The following is a 24,320-nucleotide window of genomic DNA, read 5'->3' on the forward strand; positions in this document are numbered from 1 at the left end:
AGAACTTGTTTGAAAGGCTGTTTTTACGTACACTGCAGTTGGTGACAACAACCCAGCTATCAGAGTAATGGTGTATATAAAGACCAGCAGTTCCTAGACTTCAGCATTTAATTCCCTTTCTCTAGTATAAGGCAGGCCCACTTGCAGCATTGATCAGTTTAATAGTAGTACATTCTTCCTCTTACCAAGCATCCCTTCCTACGGCCACTTGAGAAACTTGGTATTTCCCAGTCAGAGACTGCAAAAATGAACCTGTTGGAGATCCTTGTTCCATTAGTCACTTATGTCAATCCATCTATGTTGAGAAAATGAACCCTAGATGTCATTACATGGCACATGCTGATGCCTATTCAGTCTTGTTTCCTTCCCCTAGTCTTTCTTATGATCATCAGGAAGCCCTTTGAGGCTGTGCTGAGGAGCTGGCCAAGACTCAGAAGAGGAACTACTTTCTCCTTCTTGCAGCACCTTACCTTCCTGAATTATTGTTAATATTTCTGCATTCATTTTGCTTCTCTCTGTCTTTGGGAATATCACTGAAAAATGCTTTCCACTCTGTTTTCTACCCTGACATGCTGAACAGGTCAAAGGCACCAAATACTCACTACTTATATGCCTACAAAGACTTCTACTTTCTAAATTATCTTGTGCAGAACCATACCTTGGAAAAGTTAGATACAGCGTAGTCTCAGGCCTAGTTTTGAATTTCCACATATTCCCTGGTACAATTTTTTAATCCTTCTTGTTTGATAGAACATAGTACTTCTATCTCCTTTTCACCCAGCAGAAGAAAGGGAATGAGTTCATTCCCAGATGTGTACAAAGTACAGGGCAGTTACTTAACAATTTTATGTAGTATTGACAGACCTGATGCTAAAATGATTTTTCTTTTTAATAAATGGTAAAAAAAACTGATATATTTTTTACTTAATTATATGTTCTCCACAGAAACCTTCCCTCCTCACTTTTATCTTCATCCTTCATCTTTCATTTGGCACAGAAGAAAAGGGGAAATATGAAAGGAGATATGAGGGAAGAGAAGAAAATTTTGTTTCGTATCAAACAAAGAGCAGAAATGTACACTCATGAAAATGTTGTTGTAATCATCAAAATGCTTACCACCAGCTTCTGTTGGATAAATATTCATGGCAAAATATTTTGACAAGCTCTAAAATTACAGTTGCTACTGGGAGAAGATGATGATGCATTCATATCTGTAAAATGGTTATGACATAAGTGTCATTAAAGCAGTTACGCCTCAGGGGGGTGGTGTGAGTGAGATCAGAGGCTGGCACTTCGGGTGGAAACCATCTTATTAAAGGGAAGCACTTGGCCTGGAGATACCTACCTCCGAGGCAGCTCCAGTGAGCTCCCATACCACTGGAGAGCCAGGCAGGATGGGCACTGAAGTCTAGGAGCAGCTCCTCTAACCAAAGGCAGCAGTCTACCTCTGGTTGAGAAGAACGGCTCCTTAGAGTCCATTACTTCTGCTTAGTTCTGCACTGGTCCTAAGATAATTAGCTTAGATTAGCCCCATGGTAGATACCTATATTTAATAAGGTGAATCCCACGTTGTTTTTACCCTTAACAGAAAGTTACAGCATCTCTGGGGCTTGGGGACAGGAAAATAACCTTCATTTCTTCCTTTGAGGGTTTGGATTCTTTTTCTGAAGAGTTGTTAAATACACTATAATTTAAGGTGCGAACTCTTAACAAAACATGTTTGTCTTAAAGTGAGTAAGAAGTAATTCATTGTGTTTGCAAAAAAAAAAAAAAGAGAGAGATAGAGATAAGCACAGATGTGCAGACAGACTGAGCAGGCTGGGCACACAGGTGTTTGCCTTGGCCATGGAGCAGCTCTGAACATTTCCCTAGCGAGGAGCACGGGATGTGCTTCTTCACGTTGCCTTCTCCTGAGTGCAGCACTGCAGCGCTACGGCGGCTGTGGGAAGATGTTTCCAGCCTGCACACCGCAGAACCTAGCTGTTGCAGGACAGGTACGGCCCATGCTATCAGCGAGTTTCACTGGGCACACATCTTCTGTGGTCAGCCAGCTGGAGGCTGTGTGCTTACTTTCAGTTCCTCATCTTTACGCCTTCTCTTAGCGACATTTTCCTGTTGCACGAGACGCGGCTCACACCGCTCGTTCCTGTGTTTCTCTTTCTGTTTTAAACAGTCTTCAGGGGAGCAGGCTGGGAGGGCTCACGGGGCTAACAGTGTTACAGGGGGGCTTTCCACGGCAGGGATGAGAGCTTCGCATTCATCCCATATCAGCATCCCAGGCATGAGAGAAGCTCTTTTTGGTGGTGGTGTCAAAGCAATCATTCCTGTGCAGTTGGGGATAAAGAAGTACAGAGAAGTGCTGCCCAGCCAACCCTTAATGAATGTTTATAGGATAATGCAGCAGGATTCCTTGCTGCTGTCTCTGAGGACGTGTTTTATCCACATCTTCAGGCTCTGATTTTGCTAATGGTTTAATAACGCTTAGAGCAAAATTATAGTAAAGTGTCATGTTATTAAACTGGTGATGAGCAAGACTAAGAAGCAGATTTCAGTTTTTATTTATCTGAGGCTTTTTCATAACATTCATTGTGAAATGAGTGTTTGCTTGTTTATATTTGATTTTGGTTAACTTTCCTGCATCTCTCCAATTTTTCCAGAAGTGCCAAAGGCTTTTGTTTTCCACTTGTATATTTAACTTACTTCAAAGCCAACAAAAGAGTTTCTATAGGATATTACATGCCTTGCTTAGCCTTTATCTAATCAGGTGTGTGTGGTGTACAAGTATAGTAAATGCACGTGGACACCCCTGAAAGACTACTAGGATAGCATGCAAGGGAGCAACAGGGATACAATGATCGCTGTTTGGTGAGAAATAAGCAGTGATTTACAGATGAGCTTGTGCTCAGCCAGATCAATTGGCCATTCTAAAGAAAAAGCAAATTCTCATTTTAGAGGCGAGAGGGAGAGCAGTTGCTACCTCACAGTGACAACTAACAGTGGAAAGTACTGTGAGCTAACAAGGGTCCAGCCCAATCTATCTTGAATGGCAAAGGTGTCACGTAAGGTAGGAGAGCATAAGTCTGTCTTCAGCTGCACTTACAGTACTGCTGGAATCGACTGAAGTAAAATTTGTCATTGCCAATGAGCTTGTATGCATTACACCTTTACACCTTCACTCCAGTACATTTCCAGCTATCTTTTTCACAGCCGGCTCGTTGGCCTATAAATTCACCAAATTAAACACCATCCGTGAATGCAAGCAGGAGGCTTGTTGAAGATTTGAGCCTAACATTATTCAGGAGAAATGTAAATGTAATTTTCAAAACGATCTTGCCACTTTGTGCATGTTCATTAGATGAAAACAGATTACTTAAAATAAATGTTCCTAAACTGAGGTAGAAAAAAACCAACAACAAGAAGTGTTAGTGCATCTTTAAATTACCAGCCATTTATAGTACAATATAAAATGGATTCATATGTGCAAATCCAAGCTACACAAAATGTCAATTAAATCAACCCTAATTTCCCAAATACATTTTTTATTGCCTGATTGATCAGGGCTGCTCCTAAGGTGATGAATAGTTTTCGCTTCACAAAGGACTGCTGATTCCTTTATACACGTCCACTGAAAACAGAGAAAATCCTTTAAAATGTCTAGCTTCATTTGCTTTCATGATCTAGATGAAGTGAGTGTAGGACACAATGTAGTCTAATATATTAATTGTGAAGATCAGATGTATAAACAATACTGTACATTTAAAAAAAGACTAAAAGTAAAACTACAGTAGATTTAAACTGTTTTCTTTTCCAAAGGCAAAACTCTATATAACTTCTTTGTTTTCTTTCTTATAGCAAGTCCACATGCAACACCATCGACTCTTCATTTTCCAACATCACCCATTATTCAACAGCCTGGGCCATACTTCTCACACCCAGCAATCCGCTATCATCCTCAGGAGACTCTGAAAGAGTTTGTCCAACTTGTCTGCCCCGACGCTGGTCAGCAGGCTGGACAGGTGGGGTTCCTAAATGTAAGGAAGCTGTTTTTATTTCTTCAGAAGTGTTTGTCCTATGTAAAATTAACCATGGGCTTATGGGATTATTTTAACAGCATGTTGCTCACAGGAACACACCTTGAATAGCGGTTGGAAGAAAAAAAAATGCTGCTTTTGCAAAAATATTTAAAAAACCAACAAAAACCTCCCCAAAAAACCACTCAACCGCATTGTGGTGAAATCAACTTAAACTGTCAGAGAAGGCAGTGATACAGTGACCTTTTGGGTCCCTCCACAAATGACTTTGCTGCATGCATTGTAACCCTAGTAGAACGAGGGTTAACAAAATATGAAGGCAGAATAATTTTTATTAATTATTTTTGAAGTTCAGGGGAGAGCGGGGGGGAAGGAGCAGGAAAAGGGAGGGTGAGAAACAGATGTTTCAGATCAGCTAAGTTCATTAAAAAAAAAAATACTGCCTTATAGCACTTTAGATCAAGTTGACCAGTACTTGAACTCAAGATGTTAAAAGTACAGTTTATTATGGTTTGTTATTTCTGTAAGCAGTTATCTTTTCCCCTTATCTCTATGAAAAATTAAGCAGAGTTCCAAAGCTTCAGATAACCATTTTCATTTTTTTAATCAAATAAAGTGAATCATCTTGCTATTATTGAAATAGCATTCCGGTCAAATACAGAATTTATAAATTTTATGTAAATCATATCTAAAATAATGCTCTGAATATTTCATGAAATGTAATGCCTGTAACTTCTTCCAGCCAATGAAGTAATAACTGGCAAAATTACTGTTTCCTTCCTGACATACATACGATTGAAAGTGTTAATGAGAATTAGTTTAATTATTAGCATCTAATTTATTACACTTATTTAATAAGCTATATTGTCCTCAGTGCTTTCCTTTCCCTAGCAGAAAAACTGGCTCTACTTATTCCAGCCAGTACTGGCTTTGAATAATGTCTGCAATATGTTAGCAGATACATTTATGTCTAGACAACAAATCAATATAGTGCTTTTCTTTTTCCTTGAGTATTCATTTGCTTAATTTATCCCAAACCATTCAGCATTATGAACTGTTAGCACACTCACAATGAACATACAGCAGGGGTCTTCTTGGCAGGAAAGGGACCTAATTGTGAGACAAGATAGTGTTTGAGAGATGTCACTAATATATTAGTTTATTAATGGTACTGGATGTTGGAAAAATAAATATCCCTGAAGGATTGCTTCTTACTGCAAACACTAGTAACTGCAGTCTTTGAAGTCGGTGGGAGTGCTGTTAAGTTAAATGCAGATGAAGTTGAGTCTTATTTATGCCCTAAACCATTTTTGCTCTAGCACGAGTGTGATTTGCACCTACACGACTTTAAGGCTTTTTGTCAGTGCCAAAGCAGGTGAAATGAAAGTAAGGTCCCAAGTGTTTGCCAGTATGAGTATTTTGTCCCCAGTAATTCAGGCTAATGGAAACCCTAACAGGAATTAAAATATTATTTTCTTTAGCAGTACTTAGAATATGGATCTCTATTTAAAGCTGAGCTTTTATCATCAATGGAAAAGCAAATGCTCAGTGCCAGAAGAACTGCAGTGAGATCAATTTGTAGAGTGCTGTCGAAAGTGATCTCATCATTTTTGTCACTAAAATGGAACACCTGATTCACAGGCTGTCCTATTTTCTCTTTATGATGGCATTTGGCATCTCTCTGTATGGTTTTCAAGTGTCCAGGCTGTATTAAAATGTAAACTTAACGAGTTGGAAGGGGGAAGGGGGGCATTGTTTTTTAAGCCTGTTTCTTGATTTTGTGATACTTGAAAATGTTTTTACATATGGACAGTTTTTTCTGGTGATGAATTGAAAGACAACACCTGTGTAGCTAGGCCTCTTCCACCTGTGACTGACCACATCCCGGACTAAATACATGGAGGGATTTTTCCTAATATGCAAAATGAAGCAGCTCTAAGTTCAGCTGCTTCTCCACAGAATTGTAATGGCAACTAAACTGAGCTACACCATTGCTAACTCAAAAGGGATGTGGGAGTGCAGTTACTTTAATATATACTCATTCATTTTTCCTGTAATAAGATATCAGCATGACTTTTAAGACCACCAGAAATGCTTATTTTTTCTTTTAATGAGCAGTATCTTTAAGAAATTTACACTCAAGTCCTAGGCACTGATATCCTAAGGGTATAGCAGAGTCACGAATCTGGGACATGCAAGGGATTGAAAATACTGCTTAAATCCTCGCTGAGCATGAGTTAGTGGCTGCAGGAAATGTAAAGAATGGTAGAATTTAATCCAGAACAACCCAGACCAGTTGCAGGAGGATAAATGTTTAAAAATGAAAATTTCCTTAGTTTCACAAGATTCACAGGGCTTGAAACAAAATTCCTTGAAACCAACGGAAAATTAGACACAGCATTTTCTTTGCCATCTCTTTTTTTAAGTAATTGTAAATATAGTGCACATAGTGTGAAACTGGACTGTTATTACCGGAGGTTCCTAATAGCTGGTTTTTAGTATAATTTTTGTCTGTTTGCTTGTTTTTTGGCAGCCCAATGGTAGCAGCCAAGGCAAGGTGCACAATCCATTCCTTCCTACCCCAATGTTGCCACCACCACCTCCGCCACCAATGGCTAGGCCTGTGCCTCTGCCAGTGCCAGACACAAAACCTCCAACTACATCAACAGAAGGAGGGGCCACCTCTCCCACTTCTCCAAGTAAGTATAGATGCAGCGGGAACCAAGGGCTACAAGCAGTGCACAATGTGCTGCTTCATCGTGTATCTCCTGGTCAGAGATGAGGACTGGACTAGTGCTGAGGACATAGGAGAGCTCTGATCTGTATAGGATTGACAAAATTCTTAACGTGTTTTATATTAATGAGAGTTAGCCGAAGGTTATAGCTTTATCTCTTATTTTCTTGGCATTTCACATAACTACATATAAGAGAAATCAAGGCAAGTAGCTAGGTTTTGACACAGACCTGGGACCTTTGGGATCTTCTCTGCTGTCATGAGGAGGCAATTTGGTATCTCAAGACAGCCTTTTGAGGATAGATTCTGCATGGACGTCAGACAGATAGCCTCACAGAAAGCAACGCTGCTTATACATACTGGGCTAAACTAACAACTCTTTTGAGTTCTCTTCATTTATAGTTCTTTTGGGAATAAGTCTTCTTAGATTAACCCAGACGTCTTTCCCGTATTACTTGGTTCCCGAGCCCTGCATTTTGGGCAAGAAGCTATGGTATTTCTTAGGCCCAGGGAGAAAGCTTTCATCCTCTCTCCACCACCCACACGGCTCCCATATGTATTTTGTGTAGCCACAAGTCAAATATACAAATTCCTGGATACACACTTGGGGATACCACTTTGGACTCACTCTGCTGGGAAACAAATGCGATTCAGCTGGGTTTGATGCTTTAAAAAAGTCTGGATGTTCAGGGAGTTAATTGTGAAATGATTTAATGAAGCTATGCTCAAACTGACATTTAAAAACAAAAGGGAAGCTTTCAATGCTTTAATGGCAACTGTAGGGGACTTGTTCCACAGTGAAGGGAGTCCAAATAACATCCACAAACAAAAATCAATCTAATCGAAAGAGCAAATCCCTTTGTGTGCTTTTCAAGCTTATTATTTAAATGCTATATGCAACCGCTGCTTGATGTGCAAAGAGGTATTGGCTATTCAGAACATGTGAAGCCAAAAACTTCTAAATCTTTATATACTATTCAGGAGATTTGCACAGGTTCCATGGGGCATTTTTAAAATCTGGTAGTTCTTAGAGTTTTGCATTTCCTTCTGCTATGTGAAAGTACACAATTGCAAACTAAGCAAGATGCTCCAGCTTGCTTAGATATTAAACGGGGTTTTAGTATGAGACAGTCTGGTAAGATTGTGAATGTGATCTTCTAGAATTAGGACTTCTAGAATTGATCAGCAAATTTTTGTTGAACCAAGAAGTTGATTCATTCCCTCCCCTCCACTTCTCTTTCTGACCTAAGCCCAACACTTGTGCTATCAGGAAGTTTTGACGCTTTCTGATGGGAGATATCATCTTTTAAGTCCTATCAATAAGATTCAGCAGTGGAATCTAAAAGGTTAATGTTTAGTCATAGTTATCAGTGAATATAGTCAGCAATGCCTTACTATTTCCTGGTCTTCAGAACTGGGAAAAACGAAACTAGGTCAATGTATATGTGTCATCACAGTTGTGACTCAGTTTACTGGCAGCGTGTGGTGTCTAAACGAAAAAAATTCCCAACATCATTTCAGCAGTAATCTTAATACTTATATTTTGTGGTACTGTGATCATGTAAACAAGCTAAATACGTGTTTGGCCTGATTTTCAGCTGGCATCGCACTTGGCATTTGTCCACAGAAGTTAGCAGAACACCACCGATCGGTATCGGCTCCGGCTGGTCACTGTGGCTGAGTGTTCAGCAGACAGCTGCCACATTAATTGGGAATCAAGGTTTCTCAAGAGCAGCTAGTTAATGGTATTTAAACAAAAGATTAGGAAAATAATTACTGTTTGTTAATTAGCTATGCTGATATCTAAACATATAGCTCTGTACATATTCAAGCATGCATCTTCCTTTTGGTAAGAAACAAGGGTTTTGAATAACAGTGAATTGAGTTGTAAAGAAGCATATAATTTAATTTAGGGACAAATTTTACAGAAAAGTAGATTGCAGGGAATGCTTTCTAAGAAAGGAATCGCATATATACTAAAGCCAGTGGAAGTGGCTGGCCACATAAAGAGTAAGACAAAGTGAAGTTCCTAGCATTTCAGTGAAAGTTTACCAGAAGGGTCCACTGGACATCGCTTAGTATGTCAGTCAGTACCAACCTCCCGTTTGTGTCAGTGTTTATTTTTTTCTTAACTAAATATTAGCCTACAAATAGCAAGTGCAGATTCACCAGAGTTTCATAAAAGCTGCACAAAAAGGTACCTTCCATGGTGATGAACTGCTTGAGTGCACTGTTTCAGGGAGTGTCGCTGGGTTATGGCTGACTGCCCTGCAGAGCTTTAGGATATTGGAAAGTCACTTATGCAACAAAGACAGGAGTGATGTTAGATTTTGGCCAGACTCTTTCCTTAGCTGTGTGGAGGCGAATGAACCCCCCCACACCCCCCAAGGAAATGGAGTGAAAGGGTTGGCATTTGCTCCATTCTCCTTCCCTTTTTTGGTCGAGCAGAAAGCCCTTTGCAGAAACAAAATGCAGTTACGGCCCTACCAAAAATTGGAATATGGCCCTCCTGAGGGGTGCAGGAGCCAGGAGCAGCTGTTCAATACAGCGTGGCCTCCTGGGAACGAGAGCTAAAAATCACAACAAGGTGGTTAATGATTCTCAGAGCAATAGTGAAACTCTCCAGCTGTGACATTAACCAAAACATGAACATTAGTGCTGTCCAAGGAAGGAAGAGCCCCTGGAGATGCACCCCGGGGATTTGCCACTACTGGGTGGCCAGGCATGCTCTGGGAGTTGAAAATTTCAGCTGCAGATCCTATCCCTTTGGAAAGCCAGCATTTTGCTCAGTGAGATGACACAATGGAGATGGGATTCATGAAGTTTAGGAGGGTTCGTTTTTCCTCCATAAAAAGACTTTTCAATAGAACACATCCTTGATATCAGACACAGCCCCAAAATTGCTATCTTATTTCAGATCTTGTCTCAATTTTGTTCTGTTGGTAACCCATAACAAAAACAAAACAATATTTTTCTCAAACTAGACAGTTTTCTGGGCTTAATATCTCATTGCCCAAAGGAAACACCACCTCCACTATATGCCAGTTGGACTTTATCATAACTGAATCTGAATGTTAGAACCTGTGGCCTTCATTCAGATGCAGAGTCTAAGATATTGTCATCCTGTATACCATCATTTCTAAAAAGCATTTTCTGACTAAATGTTATTTTCTCAGGTTTACAACTCAGCATGGGGGAAAACTTTGCTATTTTCCCTCGTTGGGCAAGATTGTTATCGGTTAATATCCCTTTGCACAAAGGAGTTTTCGTGTTAAACAGCATTTGTGTCAGGATGAGAAGGATGATCTGGTGGCTGCAATGCTGGATTCATAATCAGATTGGATTTCTCTCCCCTTCTCTGCTATGCATTGACTAAGCACCCTCTGGGCAAGCCATTTCAGCTTTCTGTTCGCTCCTTTCCCCTTCCATAAAAAAGAGGGTGATGACTATATCATTTAATTTGTTAGAATTTGCAGTTCTCTCTAAGATACTCAGCTGCAGAGTGCATTGCGGTAGGGACTGCTGTATTGCACCGTGTTCCTCCAGTTAATTCTCTTGCTAAACTGACTTCTAGTCCTCTGAAAAAAAAGTACAGCTTTTCCTATAAAGCACATGTACCTGTTGATTTGGTCTGTAAAAGAGAGAACTAGTGGTACATTAGATTATTGCTCATCCAGATTATCTTTATCAACCAAAAGTTTTTCAATCCAGAACTGGTAACTAAAACACTCCTATACTTAATAGATATTATTTCAGGAAAGTATATTTTAAATTAACATTCTGCTACTGCTGACAATTTTAAAATACATGACATTCCAAAACTGTTTGTTTGTCTTGTCTTTCATACAATTTCTTGCCATTTTGGCTAAATATCAAAGCTGTCTGTGTGAGCAAATGTTCTTTCCCTGCCAGCTCCTGTTTTGCTTGTTCCTGAAGTGAAGCATCATAGCAAATTTGTGGCATCACATTCATTTCCTTGGCTATGGGCTATGATGTTGCAAACAACCCTTAGTGAATTCCAGTAGCAGAAAGACTAGGCTGGGCAGGAAGATGTTCCTGTGCAAGCCCAGCGGGCCAGCTGTCAGCTAGTGTAAAGTACCCTAGTTCTATGCAATTCCCATAGAGCAAAGCTGATAAAGATCAGATCTGCCTCAGAGACCTAGCTTCTGTTCCCTTCCATGCTTTGGCTTTTCCCTTTCATAAAAAGGAGTGTGAAGATCCCATGGCAGGCCTAGCATACCTATGTATACTAAAACTTAATGCAAGTAAACTTTAAATTAACATTGTGAGTGGTTTGCACCATCCTAATCCCAGGACAGAGTGCAGAGATCATAAGTGGTAGGACTTCCAGGAATCCCACCCTGCTGTCAGACAAGGATGTATACATGAGGACACTAAGAATTGGCAAGAAACCACATTGGTGATCGCCTAAGCAGTACTTGGTATTGCTCTGTTTTCTGAACAAAGTTTCCTGTGCTGTAACAGGAGTCACTACTAATATGTATCCCATATCAATTTAATACTCCGAGTCAAAATGGCCGGCTACAATCCTCAAACATCTCATGACATTTTACAGCGAAGTGGGATTAGCATCTTGGGAGAGTCCGGTGTAAAGCCTGTTCTGCATACACGTTCCCTGTAGTTTTGGTACTCTTCACTTCTTGGCTGTAGCAATGTAGTTATATGCCCTTAAGGAAATACCAAGCTGACATCCGAATATTTTCAGAAAGTAAGTTAAACATAGTTTGGAGCATTACGGAAGAAAGGTATACATAGTAATTCACCCAGAAAGGTTTGAGGGGACTTTTGTGCAGATTACACAGTTTTTGAAATGCTTCAAAATCTGTTTGAATGCAGAAGACATTTAAGACAGTGTTCTGGTGGTTTCCCTTTGATTTTCTACCAAATATAACAGCATAAGTATCTGCCAACAGGGAACTGTAAACAAGATCTTGAGTTCCTTCCCCTCTGAGTGGAACTTACCTTCTCCAAGGGATTAAATGGCCTCTCCACTCATTTTGTTCCCTAAAAGTAGACCAGAAGAACCAAACAACAAATGTTTGATTTTTGAGCTTTTAGTTAATTTTCCCAACTGTAGAAGGAATTTTTATTCTTGTAGGCTCAGTAGTTAAATTAAAAAAAAAATAAATCTCACTATAAAACAGTGCAGAAAAAATCTTTATACATGATATCAGCAACAGAGATGTATCCTTTGCAAAGCTGTGGCTTGTTTGAATTATTAAGCAAATGAACACGGTAAAAAGGCAAGGAGAACATCTCACTAAATCTACTCAGTTCACTTCTTCCTTGATTTGCAGATAGGAATAACAACCAACGTAGCTGTTTGTACTCTACTATGCACGCTGCATTGCAATTTGTAAAATCATCTTGGAAAGATGAATTCATGCACTTAAAAATTCCTTTAAATCTTTGTGATGGAAAGGTGTTCCTTGCATGATTTTTGCAAGTACTAGCAAAGTGTTTTTGAAAGAAAAGCTCACCTCACCAGAAACAACTGGGAAAATTTCATTCTTAGAAGTTAGGAGTGCCTTATCTCCCCTCAGATCAGAAAGAAATGAAGATAAGCAGTTCCTGGGGTGACTTCAGGGGAATGTTGTGTGAGAAAGAGAAGCTGTCTCACTTAATTGTATGAAAGAGGCATCAGGAATGTTTGTCAGATTCAGGTAGAGAGCAAAGGGAAGGATGCACTTCTGCATTCCTGTAGACTTGGGAACTCCTCACCAAAGGGTTTTGTGGGATGCAAAAAGTTTGCACAGGCAGGAAAAAAAGTTTGCACCAGTGAGAAATCCCTTGCAGGCTGTTAAGTACAGGGCTATCCCTCAGCTGAGAATACTCAGAGAGTAGGAAAGACTGTGGGAAAGTAAGTTATGTGATTATGCATCTGCTTACGGTCCCTGCAAGAGAGAGGACACTGGATGAGATGGACCATTGGTTTGTTTCCATACAGTCTTAAGCCAGACTCTTCCGATGTAATGCCTCCTCACCAAACATTTTGCCTTAAGAAAGGCAACAGGCTTCATCTACTCAGACAACTCAGTGTCTTCTCTGACTCTAACTCACTTTATTTTTCTGTAACGTTGAGGCCTGAACATTATATTTAGCCTGACTGGAATTTGGCAAGTAACTTTCCTTCTAACATTGTTTTTTGTCTCTTCATTGGATAGTTAGATTGTCTGGGGATTTTATTCAGCAGAATGCATTCCCATAAATATATTTAAAATAGACAGAATCACTGTTTGTATTAAGGCATCTATTCAGGTTATTTGAATTTAGATCTGAATGTGCAAAAACTGCACAAAGGTGAAGATTGCAGGGGGGATTCTCAAATGAGAGGAAGACTGAAAATGCATTGAAAGCTTTTGAATTTGGAAGTACGTGGCATTGTGTACGGTTGCAGTGGAGAATATAATGCAACAACAAAATCATTAAAGTACTTCAAGTTTGGAAGTAATCTGGGTTCTTGGCTTGCATTGCATTTAATAGCTTTACATTTATGGGAGCCATTCCAGTTTTTAAAGGCAGCTTCAGCCTTCAGACTGATTGCACTTACCACCCCAGTGAAACTGCAACCCATTAATTTTTTACCGAAAGGATCTTCCTAGTTTGTCAAACACATCAAGTGAACATTTTAGAGAGTGCAGACCACAGCAGTATGAAAAACAAAACTTTATATTGAGAGGGAATGCTGGATTAGCATGAACTAGGGGTCCGATTCTGTTAATAAGCACTTCAGTAAGCTCGCTGCTGTACAAACGCCGTTAAAGCCAGCGATACCACATGTCCAGGTGAAAATAGTCAGGGACACATGCACTACCAGGAGCTATACAGGTCTCTTGTACTGTCTGTTGTAGCACCCAGAGGCCTGCAGCAGGTCTCTGAGATGGGGAACGGCACAGAGCAGCTGAGCACCTTTCTCCCAACGCATGGCATTGCCTTGTTGTGCCAGCAGCCAGCTCCCAGCAGCCCAGCTCCCTACACGTCTATACCCCACCACTAGGACCAAGCCTCTCCAGTGTCTAAAACCAAACTCTCGCTCTCTAAAACGTTTTGCACATTTCTATGTTAAACATCTGCTTAGGTGGCTCTGAGACGGTGTGTTTTGGTGTTGTTCGTGTGCAATCTAGTGCCGCTTCCTCAACGCATGTGTCCCTTCCCTTCACAGCCTACTCGACACCCAGCACCTCCCCCGCAAACCGATTCGTCAGTGTTGGACCACGGGATCCAAGCTTTGTAAATATCCCTCAACAGACTCAGGTGGGCCGCTTTCGACTTCTCTGTATGCCTGCAGCCTCTTCTTCTTCAGTGTACTCTAACGTGTCCCTCCGGAGCCAGCTGCATTGCCGCTGTCACTTCACCCACATGGTCTCAGTAACTACAGTGAAATGTCACTTGCAGTTTGTTTGTCTGTTGTGTTTTTTTGGGCTTATGTAGTAATAACGCTGCTTTCGTAACTGGAAAGATCTCTCTTGCTTTCTAAGATATTGCTTCTAGTGCACATTTTGTTCCCCTGGGACTGAGTTTTCAGACTTTGACTCCAGGCTGTACCCTAGGCAGTTGCATTTAATTGCAAATGCAAAAGGAGCTGAGAGAGACCCATCAGGTAACAGTGCACCTTAGTCTCCCGCCGAATCCAACGGGAGATTTTGCCAAGGACTTCCACATAAAAAAAATAGACTCGAATTCCTGGCTGGCTGTTTGCATGGTGGGTTTTGAGCGAGCAGGCGATTTTGTAATTGCAAGCACATCTGTTTCCCTACACAAAGAGAAAAAAGTCCAGTTGAGGCAGGCCTATAAAGCTGGGTTAACTGAATTCATAGACCTGCTATGGTCGAATCAGAAGCTCAAGTAAACATTTGTGTTTCTTTAGGAGAAGGACAAGGTTTAAATGTGCTTTTTCCAAGCTGTATCAAATTCCCAGGGTCGATTAAGAAAATAGTCGTTGGCAGTTTTGTTAGCAGCTAATTTGAGCCAGATGTTGAAAAAATTAAGTCTGTGCTTAATATCACGTTATCATGGGGGAGAAGGTATAAAAAAAGTGAGTAGAAGTAGTGTTTTAGGACAACTTTGGTTAGTAGTTTTAAGTGATTGCTTAAGTATGTTACAATTCTTTCAAAGGCTAACATCAAGAAATATTTGCAGTTTTGTTCTTAGCTGTCTGTGATGACTAAAAAGTAGTAATTTAAGTAACTAACAAACTGCGGGGTACTACTTTTAGCTCTTAAAAGTTCTTTCAAATCAGTTATATACATCTGCATAATTAGTGTGCAGATTCCTGGCTAGCACTTGCCACAGTCCAGTGTATCCATGAAGACAGACTCTTCCTTGTGACAGCTCCAGCACCTATGCTGTCGATGAAACACACACGTCACTCATTACCAAAGATTTTCAGGCTGCAGCCAGATGCCTGTGAACATAATGTGTTTTCTTGCTATCTGTTCTTTGTGTACAATTTGTTAGGGGCTTTAGTTTATAGCTCTGTCGACAGCACAGGTTAAACTGCATTGGATCTCAAACCTCTACATGAAATAGGGTCACAGAAAGTACACCAGCAGCGCAGAGCAGGGTTTTAACTCATCAGGTTCTGATTTTTTCACACATTACCAAAATGCAACCTGCACCCCCACTTTTCAGGCCTCTTCCTTTATTTGGTTCATTTACATGACAAGTTTTAATGTGCCTTCACATTTAAATCATATTTCTCCAGTCATGGTGGAAACAACTGAAATGCACACAAATACACTGAAAGCAGGAAACGGGAATGTTAAGGTATACTGTTAAAGTCCTTAAGCATTTGGTCTTTTTCTTCATAGCTCAGGAAACTTGAAACCCTTTGGAGAATGCTACATTACCTTTTCCAAAAGACTTGAAAAACAGCTAGTTGGTAAATTGATTATGTAGTAAGACACAACAGTATTGAGCCTCCAAAATATTTTAAACTTATTTGCATCCTGCAGCCTAGGTTTCCCAGATAAGTTTGTTGACTGTAAACTTTTATCCTCCTTATTTATGACTTAAATCATTTTAAAGTGCTCTAGCCTTACTTTAAGTGCTTCTATGTAATGCAGTGTAGTGAATAACAATGCTGTACAGTGAAAAACAATACTCGAGCATGGCTTTCAATTAAAGTCAAACATGCTGCAGTGGGTAAGGAGACTGACTTCTAGTCTCTGGCTCCAGCTGCATCTCCATGCTTCTATACATCATTACACCACCACAACCCACTTGATACTAAATATATAATTTATCAGTAAAGCTCACTACTTATTCATGAAACAACTCTGAAGTTGACCATGTTTTAAATCATAGGAGTGAGGTAAAAATACTAACTGCAATGATTTGGGATTTACTTAGCATTCCTCTAAACAAAGACGTGCTTTTGTAATTTTTTTGCAGGACATTAGTGTATAAATTAGGAGGATCACTTAGGATATTTTCAAAATGAAAATATAAAAACAAATAGGACTGTGTTATTAAAAGCAGCTGGGATGGCTGCTTTCCATCAGGATTTTTATAGCACATTCAGACTCAGGCTAAGATAAGGGTCCTGAGGACCACTAACAGTCAGGACACACGGCTCCCTTAGACAAGAGGAAGCAGGGAACACTGAAGGCTTCTGAAAATCAAGCTGGTAGCTAAAATATAAGGGTTAAACAACTCCTTACTGCTGCAACAACAAAAAAAAAAATAAAATGAAGACCATATCTGAATGTCTTTTTTTTATGATCAGCGATTTGGTTGCTCTGATTTTCTCTTTCAGTTGGTGGGTCATTTGACTACAGGCACCAGTTATAGATTGTGGTTATTAGACTTAAAATGCTGCAAAGGCGCATCTGTGCACAGGGATGTGACAGTGGCGTTGTGCAGAAGTCACATTTCCCATACATGGGCATTCGCGGGCTTTCACAGAACATTGGAATAAAATCGCAGATGAATGTACAACAGCATGGCTGGGTTTGAGCAAGGATCATTCTGTCCTGTGCTGTTTTTAAACAACCAAAACCAGCACATGCCTTTCTTAATGGGCATTATAAAAATTAGCAGTAGACATTTCCATTAGTAGCGTGTTCTAATTTATGTCAGATTGCTTCAAACATAATCCCTTAAAGGAATTTTTTTACTATTTATATAATATTTTTCTTAGAGAAAGGCTGTATCAACAGATGTTGTAGCCAGACTACATCTCCGTGACACAAGAGACCAGGAAATAAACTGATTTAAGTCAGTACTTCTGATTCAGTAATGAAAGCCCCAAAAGGGCTGTCGGGTTTGCCTGTTCTTAGCCACTTCAAAACTTTTCAGTTGGTTTGCTTTTTCAGATGCTGCCTTTGCTTACCCTCTCCGTCACTCTGCCACTCCAGTGGCTCACCACATAATTGTCCTATCTGGGGGGTTATTTGAATCTAAATTTCTGTTTGAGCTATTAGAAGAAACACTTGACTTGGCATCCTCCGTGTATGTTGACATAAAGGCACAGGTGTTGTAACCTTTGCTTGATAAATCATTTACTTTTGCTACTTGACTTGCAAGCAATATGGGGGCATCAGCTTTTTAACTGTCTTTTCCATATGCAAATCAGAAATACAGTATGCCTGGGGTACACAGGCTTTAGTTTCAAAAGCAAGCTGGTCTAGATACCTCATGACTAAGTAATAGATCCGCCTCTCATATTGCCAGGGACTTGTAATAAGGAGAGCGCTAGAGGAATGGGAAAGTACCATCACATTAATTAGGGACTAACCTATCAGTATCAACAATACTAATAGAGAATAAAGGGGTCTGAGTTTGTTGTTTTTCTTTTTTCTTTTTTCCCTAACCAAGCGATAAAAGCAATTGTGTAACACAGGATATGTGCTCACAGCTTGCGCAGCAAGTAACACTAAACTAGAAACCTGCTCTTCGTAACTGGTTTGCGTTGTCACTCGCTGCTCTAAACGGCCCTGGTCAATCTCTAATGCCCTCACTTTGCTCTGTAGTATGAAATTCCTCTAGGGATTATAAGTACTCTGTGTGCTGCAGCTCCACTTCCACTAAACATCGTTTACTAGACTGAGTCCTGTTTGCCACCTACTTACTCTACATCTTCCTGGAAATTGTACTTTGGATGCTAAAAACAGCTCCCGAGCAACACATGCCTATTCCATCCAATCCCTCCTACCTGACGGGAGCTGTGTGCCCTGCAGGGTAAGGTTACTGGGATGCACAGAACAAAAACTGCCTCCCACTGCAGCCACCTAGGCAGAGGATCAACTGTTTTACCACCTGTAAGAAACTGAATGCTTTTCTTCTCTGCTTAAGAAAGAAAATGTATCGTATACCCTCTTGATCAGCTGCTTCAGGAAAAATCCCTCTCTAATATAAACATACTTTATATCAGATTCATCTCAGATGGTTTCTAGAACTTAGTTAAGCACCAAAACAAAAAAAAAAATCCCATACATTTCTCTAGGAAAGGATAAAACCATTTGCTAGAAGAACAGAAGTAGCAGCTCTTCCTAATTCTGCCTTTGCAGGATCTCAGAGTTAGAGCCAAGGAAACCAAGGTCTTGTCTGTTCAGACTTCCCCTGATGGGGCCCTACAGCCACCCAGCCACAGTAGCGCTCTAGACAGAACTAATCCTTTCTAATGGAAACAATTAAAACAAAAAGACCATAACTTTACCTAGCACACCACAATAAAGTATAAGAAAAAAGAAAAAAAAAGAAAAAAAAAACAAGCTTTGCTGTTTGGACAACAGCAAGCTCGGAAGAACAGCCCCACTTTTGCCTTATAGCCTTAAAATGACCAGGTACTGAAACACTTCTCTGAAGAGTAATGCTGCTTTATTAAGTTAGGGGGGAAATCACTGAAGTTCAGCAAAAGGGGTACTATGATGATAGTGTAAGGAAATTGCTAACTTATCCAGATCTGCTCCTGTTCTCTGCATTTCCTGAATTAGACAGTGGTATCTTTGTAGCTTCTTTTTTCAAGCTTTTATTTATCTCTAAAAAAGCCACCTTATGCCTCAGGTGCATATACAAATCTAATTGTGCAATTACTTTCTTTTCTAGGGACAAGGGAAAGACTGTTTTACTTCCCCATAATCCTTTTAGAAAACAAACTGCAACCTGCAATTTTTCACTGGCAGCACTTTAAAACAAAGGGCACGCGAAAAAAAATGAGCTTTATGCTGTGTCCTGTAGGTTAGCAGATGTGAGCTCTGTCAGGCAAGGGAGGGAGGCAAATTCCAGAGTAGATGGTCCTTCTGTGATAACAGCCAGTCCGCGCTGCCTAGACACTTAATTCGGAGGAATGCGGTGCAGGTGATGCCCCTTGCTGCGGCTGGAGGCGGCGTGGGCAGGGGGGGAGGCAGGGAGGCAGCCTCGCAGGTAGCAAGGGCCGAAACGGTATAGGATTCATAGATCAAAGTCAGCACCTCGAGTGGGAAGCTAATGCAGCTCCTCCAGAGCTACCGCTCCTGTGGCTGAAACTGCACGGCTGTTCTGTGCCCAGGTTCCATTGCCACCCTATGGAAGAAAGAAACCAGTGCACACATTTTTCTTCTGACAAATAAAACATGTGCTTTGCTTCGCGGGGATTTTCCTTTTTTTGCTTCTCACAACCTCTGCCACGGTGCCCTGCCCTTTGCACTGTCAGAAAGGGATGCCGAGCTGCCAGCCTCGTGCACAGCTCGTGTTGATGGGCTTTATTAATGAGTACCACAAGCTGCCTGTCCTTTTCTGCCTCTGCACCCTTCCCTCTGTCTCCCGTTTCCCAGAGCCCAGGAATTGCGCTGGGCAGACACGTAGCACCTGCTGGCCCGCGGGGAGGAAGGGCAAGGTCAGGATTTCGTGGTATTGCTGCAGTGTGCTAACAGCTGAGCCACCGCTTCGCTGCACCAAGCAGTTCGTGTCCAGAAGTGTAAGGGGTGTGTGTGGTTCGTACATGGCAGTGGACGTGCAGAGAACATGAGAGGCCGCAGGAACAAGATCAGGCCTTTTATTTTGGGGGTTCTGAGCAGAACTATTTATAAGCCAGGCCAGCGCTACTTGTTGCTCAGGTGACTGTTCCTCCCCTGGATAGGAACACTTATCCCGAGGGCTGAAAGCACCACTTGTGTTTGAGCATGAATGAAGATGAAGAACACTAATTTAGAAGCATTTGTTTTAATCAGCTCAGTCCCCCGAGGACTACATATTCCATAGGGTAACCTCACTAGGCAAGCACGTGTGGCTTTGGAGGAAACTTAAAGTACAAAGCACTTTAAGCAGGGCCTCGACTACCCCTCACCTTTTCTTGGCCCGTAGCAGCAAATGTAGTGGCAGCTTCACAACGTGATTGGAGCACAGGAATAACGTTTGTCCTGGGTGGAGAACAGAAATTTGAAGAGACCAGCTCTAACCACATTTGCGGTGTGTGGGACTGCTTCTTTCCAGAGCTGCTGAAGTTAGAAGGGTCGCTATCCTCCCAAAGCTAGCAGAGATCTGTAACTTTCCGTATCGGAGTGGGAAGCACGGGCTGCTCTCCTCTGGCTCTCCCAGCAGAGCTGCAGTGTCCGAAGCAGCAGCTGAGTTTTAGATTGCTCCGGGACGTCTGTGGGCCCTATGCCCTTGTGGATTGCTTACCTACTGGAGATTTGTCGTACATATGAAATGAGAGACCCAAAATGGAGATCAGAGGCAGAAACATTATAACGAACAGTTGGGTGTGTGAAGAGAAAGCTGTATGTGTGACCACTTAACTTACACCAATTGCCTGGGCTGAAGGGCACTGAAAGAGGATGGGTTCTTGTGGGCTTAAGCCCTACCGTGGCCACTGGAAGTTACAGTGCCTGATCAAAAACCGTCCTGCTGCAGAACCAATGGCACCAAGCTACTGATACGTGACCTGAATGCTGTTGCTGTCTTTGACTTTCCACCCTCCAAGCAGCTGTAGAGGCCTGACCCTGAGGGTGGTCTGGAGATGGCTTTAAAAATGTGACACAGGTCTACAGAGCGCGAGCACAGCAAAAGCAGTGTCAGTCTCTGTCAAGCACCAACAGGTCTCAGACCCTGGGAAGCTGAAAGAAGATTTCAGATTCTGCCTTTGCTTTGTGCTTAGCCGTATTAAACTTGCTCTTCTCTTTTGTGGAAATTAGTCAAGGAATTGTGGGCTGACTCCTTTGCTGAGTTAAAATTGAGATGGTTCCACCATGATGGGAGCAAAGAGCCTGCATGCAGTCATGGTGCTCTTGATGTGCCCCTGATCACATAATAGCTCTGTAGCCACAAGTCCCCAGTGCTGCACAAGTGTGAACGTGCTGCTCTGATCACAGCTGCTAATGACAGTCCAGTGTGTGCTCCACAGAGAGGAGATACAAAGGTGACCAGAAATCAGGGTCACTTCCCAATTCCCATTCCCTTCAGTGTCTGTTCAGCTCAGTGCACAAAGCCCATTTAATTGAGCTCTCGCGCAGAGGGGCAGTATGAAATTTCACTCTCAAATCAGTTCTTAAAAAGCAGCAGAGAACAGTATGCCTCAGGAAGAAAGCACGTGTTGCACTATAAAGGTAAAGGTTCGTAGAAGACTTAGTACCATCATGTGGCCTTATCTTCAAAGTGGGTTGGAGCCCAATCAGTTCAGAAATGCCTGGGTTACTCCTCGGCAGGGGTGATCCTTTTTCCCCTGCTTTTTCTTCCTCCTCCTTGCAGGCTCCAGTGAGCGGTTCAGACTTTTTTTTTAAAAACTAACACTAAGCATCCTATTTCCAATAGATATAGCATGCAATTATTTACAATGGACATAGACGAATTTCCCAAACTAAGCTATTAAACTTACTGCATTTTTCCCCTCTTTACAATAAACAGGAAGCCTGTGCGTAAGGCACCCTTTCTGTGGGTTTTATGGCCATTACTTATGCTCCACAGTAGGGGAGAAGAGAGAGAAGAAGTAAGTGTGGGCCTGGTGGGAAGAGTTGGCAAATGCAGAAATATGATGAATGAGCTGGAGAGATTTAATTTCTTACTAAATTCTCTACAAGCTGTGTAACCTTTCTTTAGCTAAACAATTACTCTAAAAGGCAATGATTTTCTGCATTTTCATTGAAAAGTCTTCATAATAACAATGGCCTATGTTCTCCTTCTTGAAGAACTTCTGCCAAAAAAACAGTTTTCTTTTTTCCATTCAGCAGGAAACTGTCTTATTTTTTCAGTCTCCTATTCCCCACTAACATGTATTTACAAGGCCTACCGCTTACTGCATGGGGTGGGAAGAAGCTTCCCCTCTGGCCAAATCATTTTGGCCTGTCTCCTCCACAGGGACTCTTGCATCTTGTTTGGAAGAGGAGTGTAGCCACTGTCAGAGACACAATACCAGACCCCAGTGACCATTTAGTCTGACAAAAAGTGACAGTTCCTCTGCTCACAGGTACGGAGTGCATGGCAGGGGACTCCCAGATTTGTTTGTCAGTGGCCAAGTGGCAGCGCTCGCTGCTGTAGTGGAGGTCACGCTCCAAGACGGGAGCAGGTTTTGACCTTTGTGTGGTGGGGCAGACACACATCGGTTCTTTCAAGTCCAGGATGCTCAAACCGTGGCCAGGTTGTACACCTTGTGGCTGCGTGCCATCAGCCACACTGCCCCAATCAGTAACTCAGATGGGGTGCTGGTCCTAGCTGAACCACGCGCTCCTGTGACCACGCGCTTTCCTCCTGCAGAGTTACACATTTCCTCAGATACCCACATGCAAATGTACACACACAAACCAAACATACAAGTATAAAGCCAGATTATAGTTACGTACCTCTTACTGCTTTTACTTGACGTAGCTGATTTCCTGCCACCCCACGCCCGCCCCCAACCTCCATTGCAGATAATGCTGTATTGGATTAGTCTGCCTCAGTGCTGCATCAGGTCCCGGGTCGATTTATTGACTCTGTCAGAGTGGCTAGTACAGTAATTGTTACAAGAGCAGAATGGAAAGCAAGAATGTGTCCACATAAAATATAAAAATGACGTTTTGTTCTTTCTTTCCTCTTTTGCCCTATAGATCTTTATGTGTTTACACAGCGGAGGGCACTTTACTTAAGTTAATCAGTTCCTTCTACATTATTAATTGCGACAGTTAGGGTGCTACATGGCGGCAAACGTATTATTGAAAACATTGATCTCACACGCACAGTGTGGACTTGAGTAGGTTTTGTATTCCTTCCCTTCTTTTGCAACTGCTTTAGGGTACTATCAAATCATATTTCTTTGACTGACAATACACCATCAATACAATTGATTTCAGGGAGGGGCGGAGAGGTGCTCGTGAGAAAGAAAGAAAGAAGTGTGCAGACCTTTAGGGTATTCTGCAGGCTTGGAGAAGGTCTGATGGAAGTTGGTAATCACAGTAATTACATGCCTGGCCTGATTTCTCTATTTTGTAAAGAGTATTAATTTAAGAGCTGAAGTTTCATGAGTGTTGAAGATTTGCAGAGATGGCATGATGAGACCTTTTAAAATCCATGTAGAAAGTATACACTTAAAAAAAGACATACTGACTTTTTACAAGGGTTTTGGAAGTGCCTTTGAAAGACATTTCATGAAAGTTCAGCTTTCGCAGCTGATACCTATATGAGCTCTATAAATTCCACCCAGCATGACAAACTCCAGTAGGTGTCACATGTGACCTGGATGGAAAAGGTCAGCAGCTGAATTTATGGCTTTTGCATTTACTGGAACATTAAGATTTTTGCCAACTGCCATATATACTTTTTAACAATTCTGCAGTCAAAGGATTAGGACCACAATGTACAGTGAAGGTCAAAAATTAAAGGCCACAATCCCTACAAGCTTCCAGTGGGTAGGCATTAAGTTTCCTCTGTTCTAAGAACCACCTTTGCTTAATGGTCTTAACAGAGAGGTCAAGGAATAAACAAGCTTCAGAAGTGAACACCTTACAAAGTAGACTATCTTGCTCTGAAATTAATAGGAAGTTCCATAAGAAGGGACCAAAAGATGAGAAGCAGTTTCTTAATGGAGAAGGACTCTCCAGTTTGCAGCAGATTCATGTTTGCAAGACAGCGAGCATCACTTCTCCTAGTGCTGGACCATCCTAGACAAATATGAATAGCATGCAGAGAAAGATTTGGGCTTCAAAAGGAGTAGAACAAAATGATATGGCAAAGTTACTGTAATTTTATTAAAACTTGTTTATATTTTAAATTTAACAAAGATGTCTGTTCTTAGTGAGGATTACTAACAGTGTGCCAAGATTTAGCTTTCAAGTTTTACCTGGTTTTAGTGTGACCAGTTCAGAACAGCTAAGTGTATTGGTTTTTTAGGTAGTTTTTTTTTTTTTTTATAACATATTCTACTTGAACAGAGGTGGAACTGGAAAAGTTTAATCCAATAAAAAAGATCTTTTTAAAAAAAATCTAATATTAAGAAATCAAGAGGCTAAACCTGAACATATCTTGTTGGCTTAACTATGTAGCCTTTAGTTGCTTTGATTATTAATATCCAGTCTTGAAAACAGTATTGACATTGTAATCATAATATTTTTAGGCATCTTCACTCACATGAACCAACTCTCACA

General features: G+C 41.2%; 1 protein-coding gene across 14 annotated transcripts in view; it reads left to right on the forward strand.

Moving 5' to 3' along the window:
• Window positions 1–24,320, forward strand: part of NFIA (nuclear factor I A) — a 250,956-nt gene that overhangs the window by 207,485 nt on the left and 19,151 nt on the right. For 8 of the 14 annotated variants that reach the window (XM_040566127.1, XM_040566133.1, XM_040566138.1 and 5 more), the window contains 3 exons: window positions 3,853–4,031; window positions 6,565–6,730; window positions 13,949–14,040. In XM_040566127.1, the coding sequence (XP_040422061.1) occupies window positions 3,853–4,031; window positions 6,565–6,730; window positions 13,949–14,040 (437 nt within the window). The remainder of the gene's footprint in view (window positions 1–3,852; window positions 4,032–6,564; window positions 6,731–13,948; window positions 14,041–24,320) is intronic. The other 6 variants (XM_040566128.1, XM_040566140.1, XM_040566134.1 and 3 more) reach the window with 2 other exon arrangements.

The sequence above is a fragment of the Cygnus olor genome, chromosome 8 (genome assembly GCF_009769625.2).
Source record: "Cygnus olor isolate bCygOlo1 chromosome 8, bCygOlo1.pri.v2, whole genome shotgun sequence".
Lineage (NCBI taxonomy): Eukaryota > Metazoa > Chordata > Aves > Anseriformes > Anatidae > Cygnus > Cygnus olor.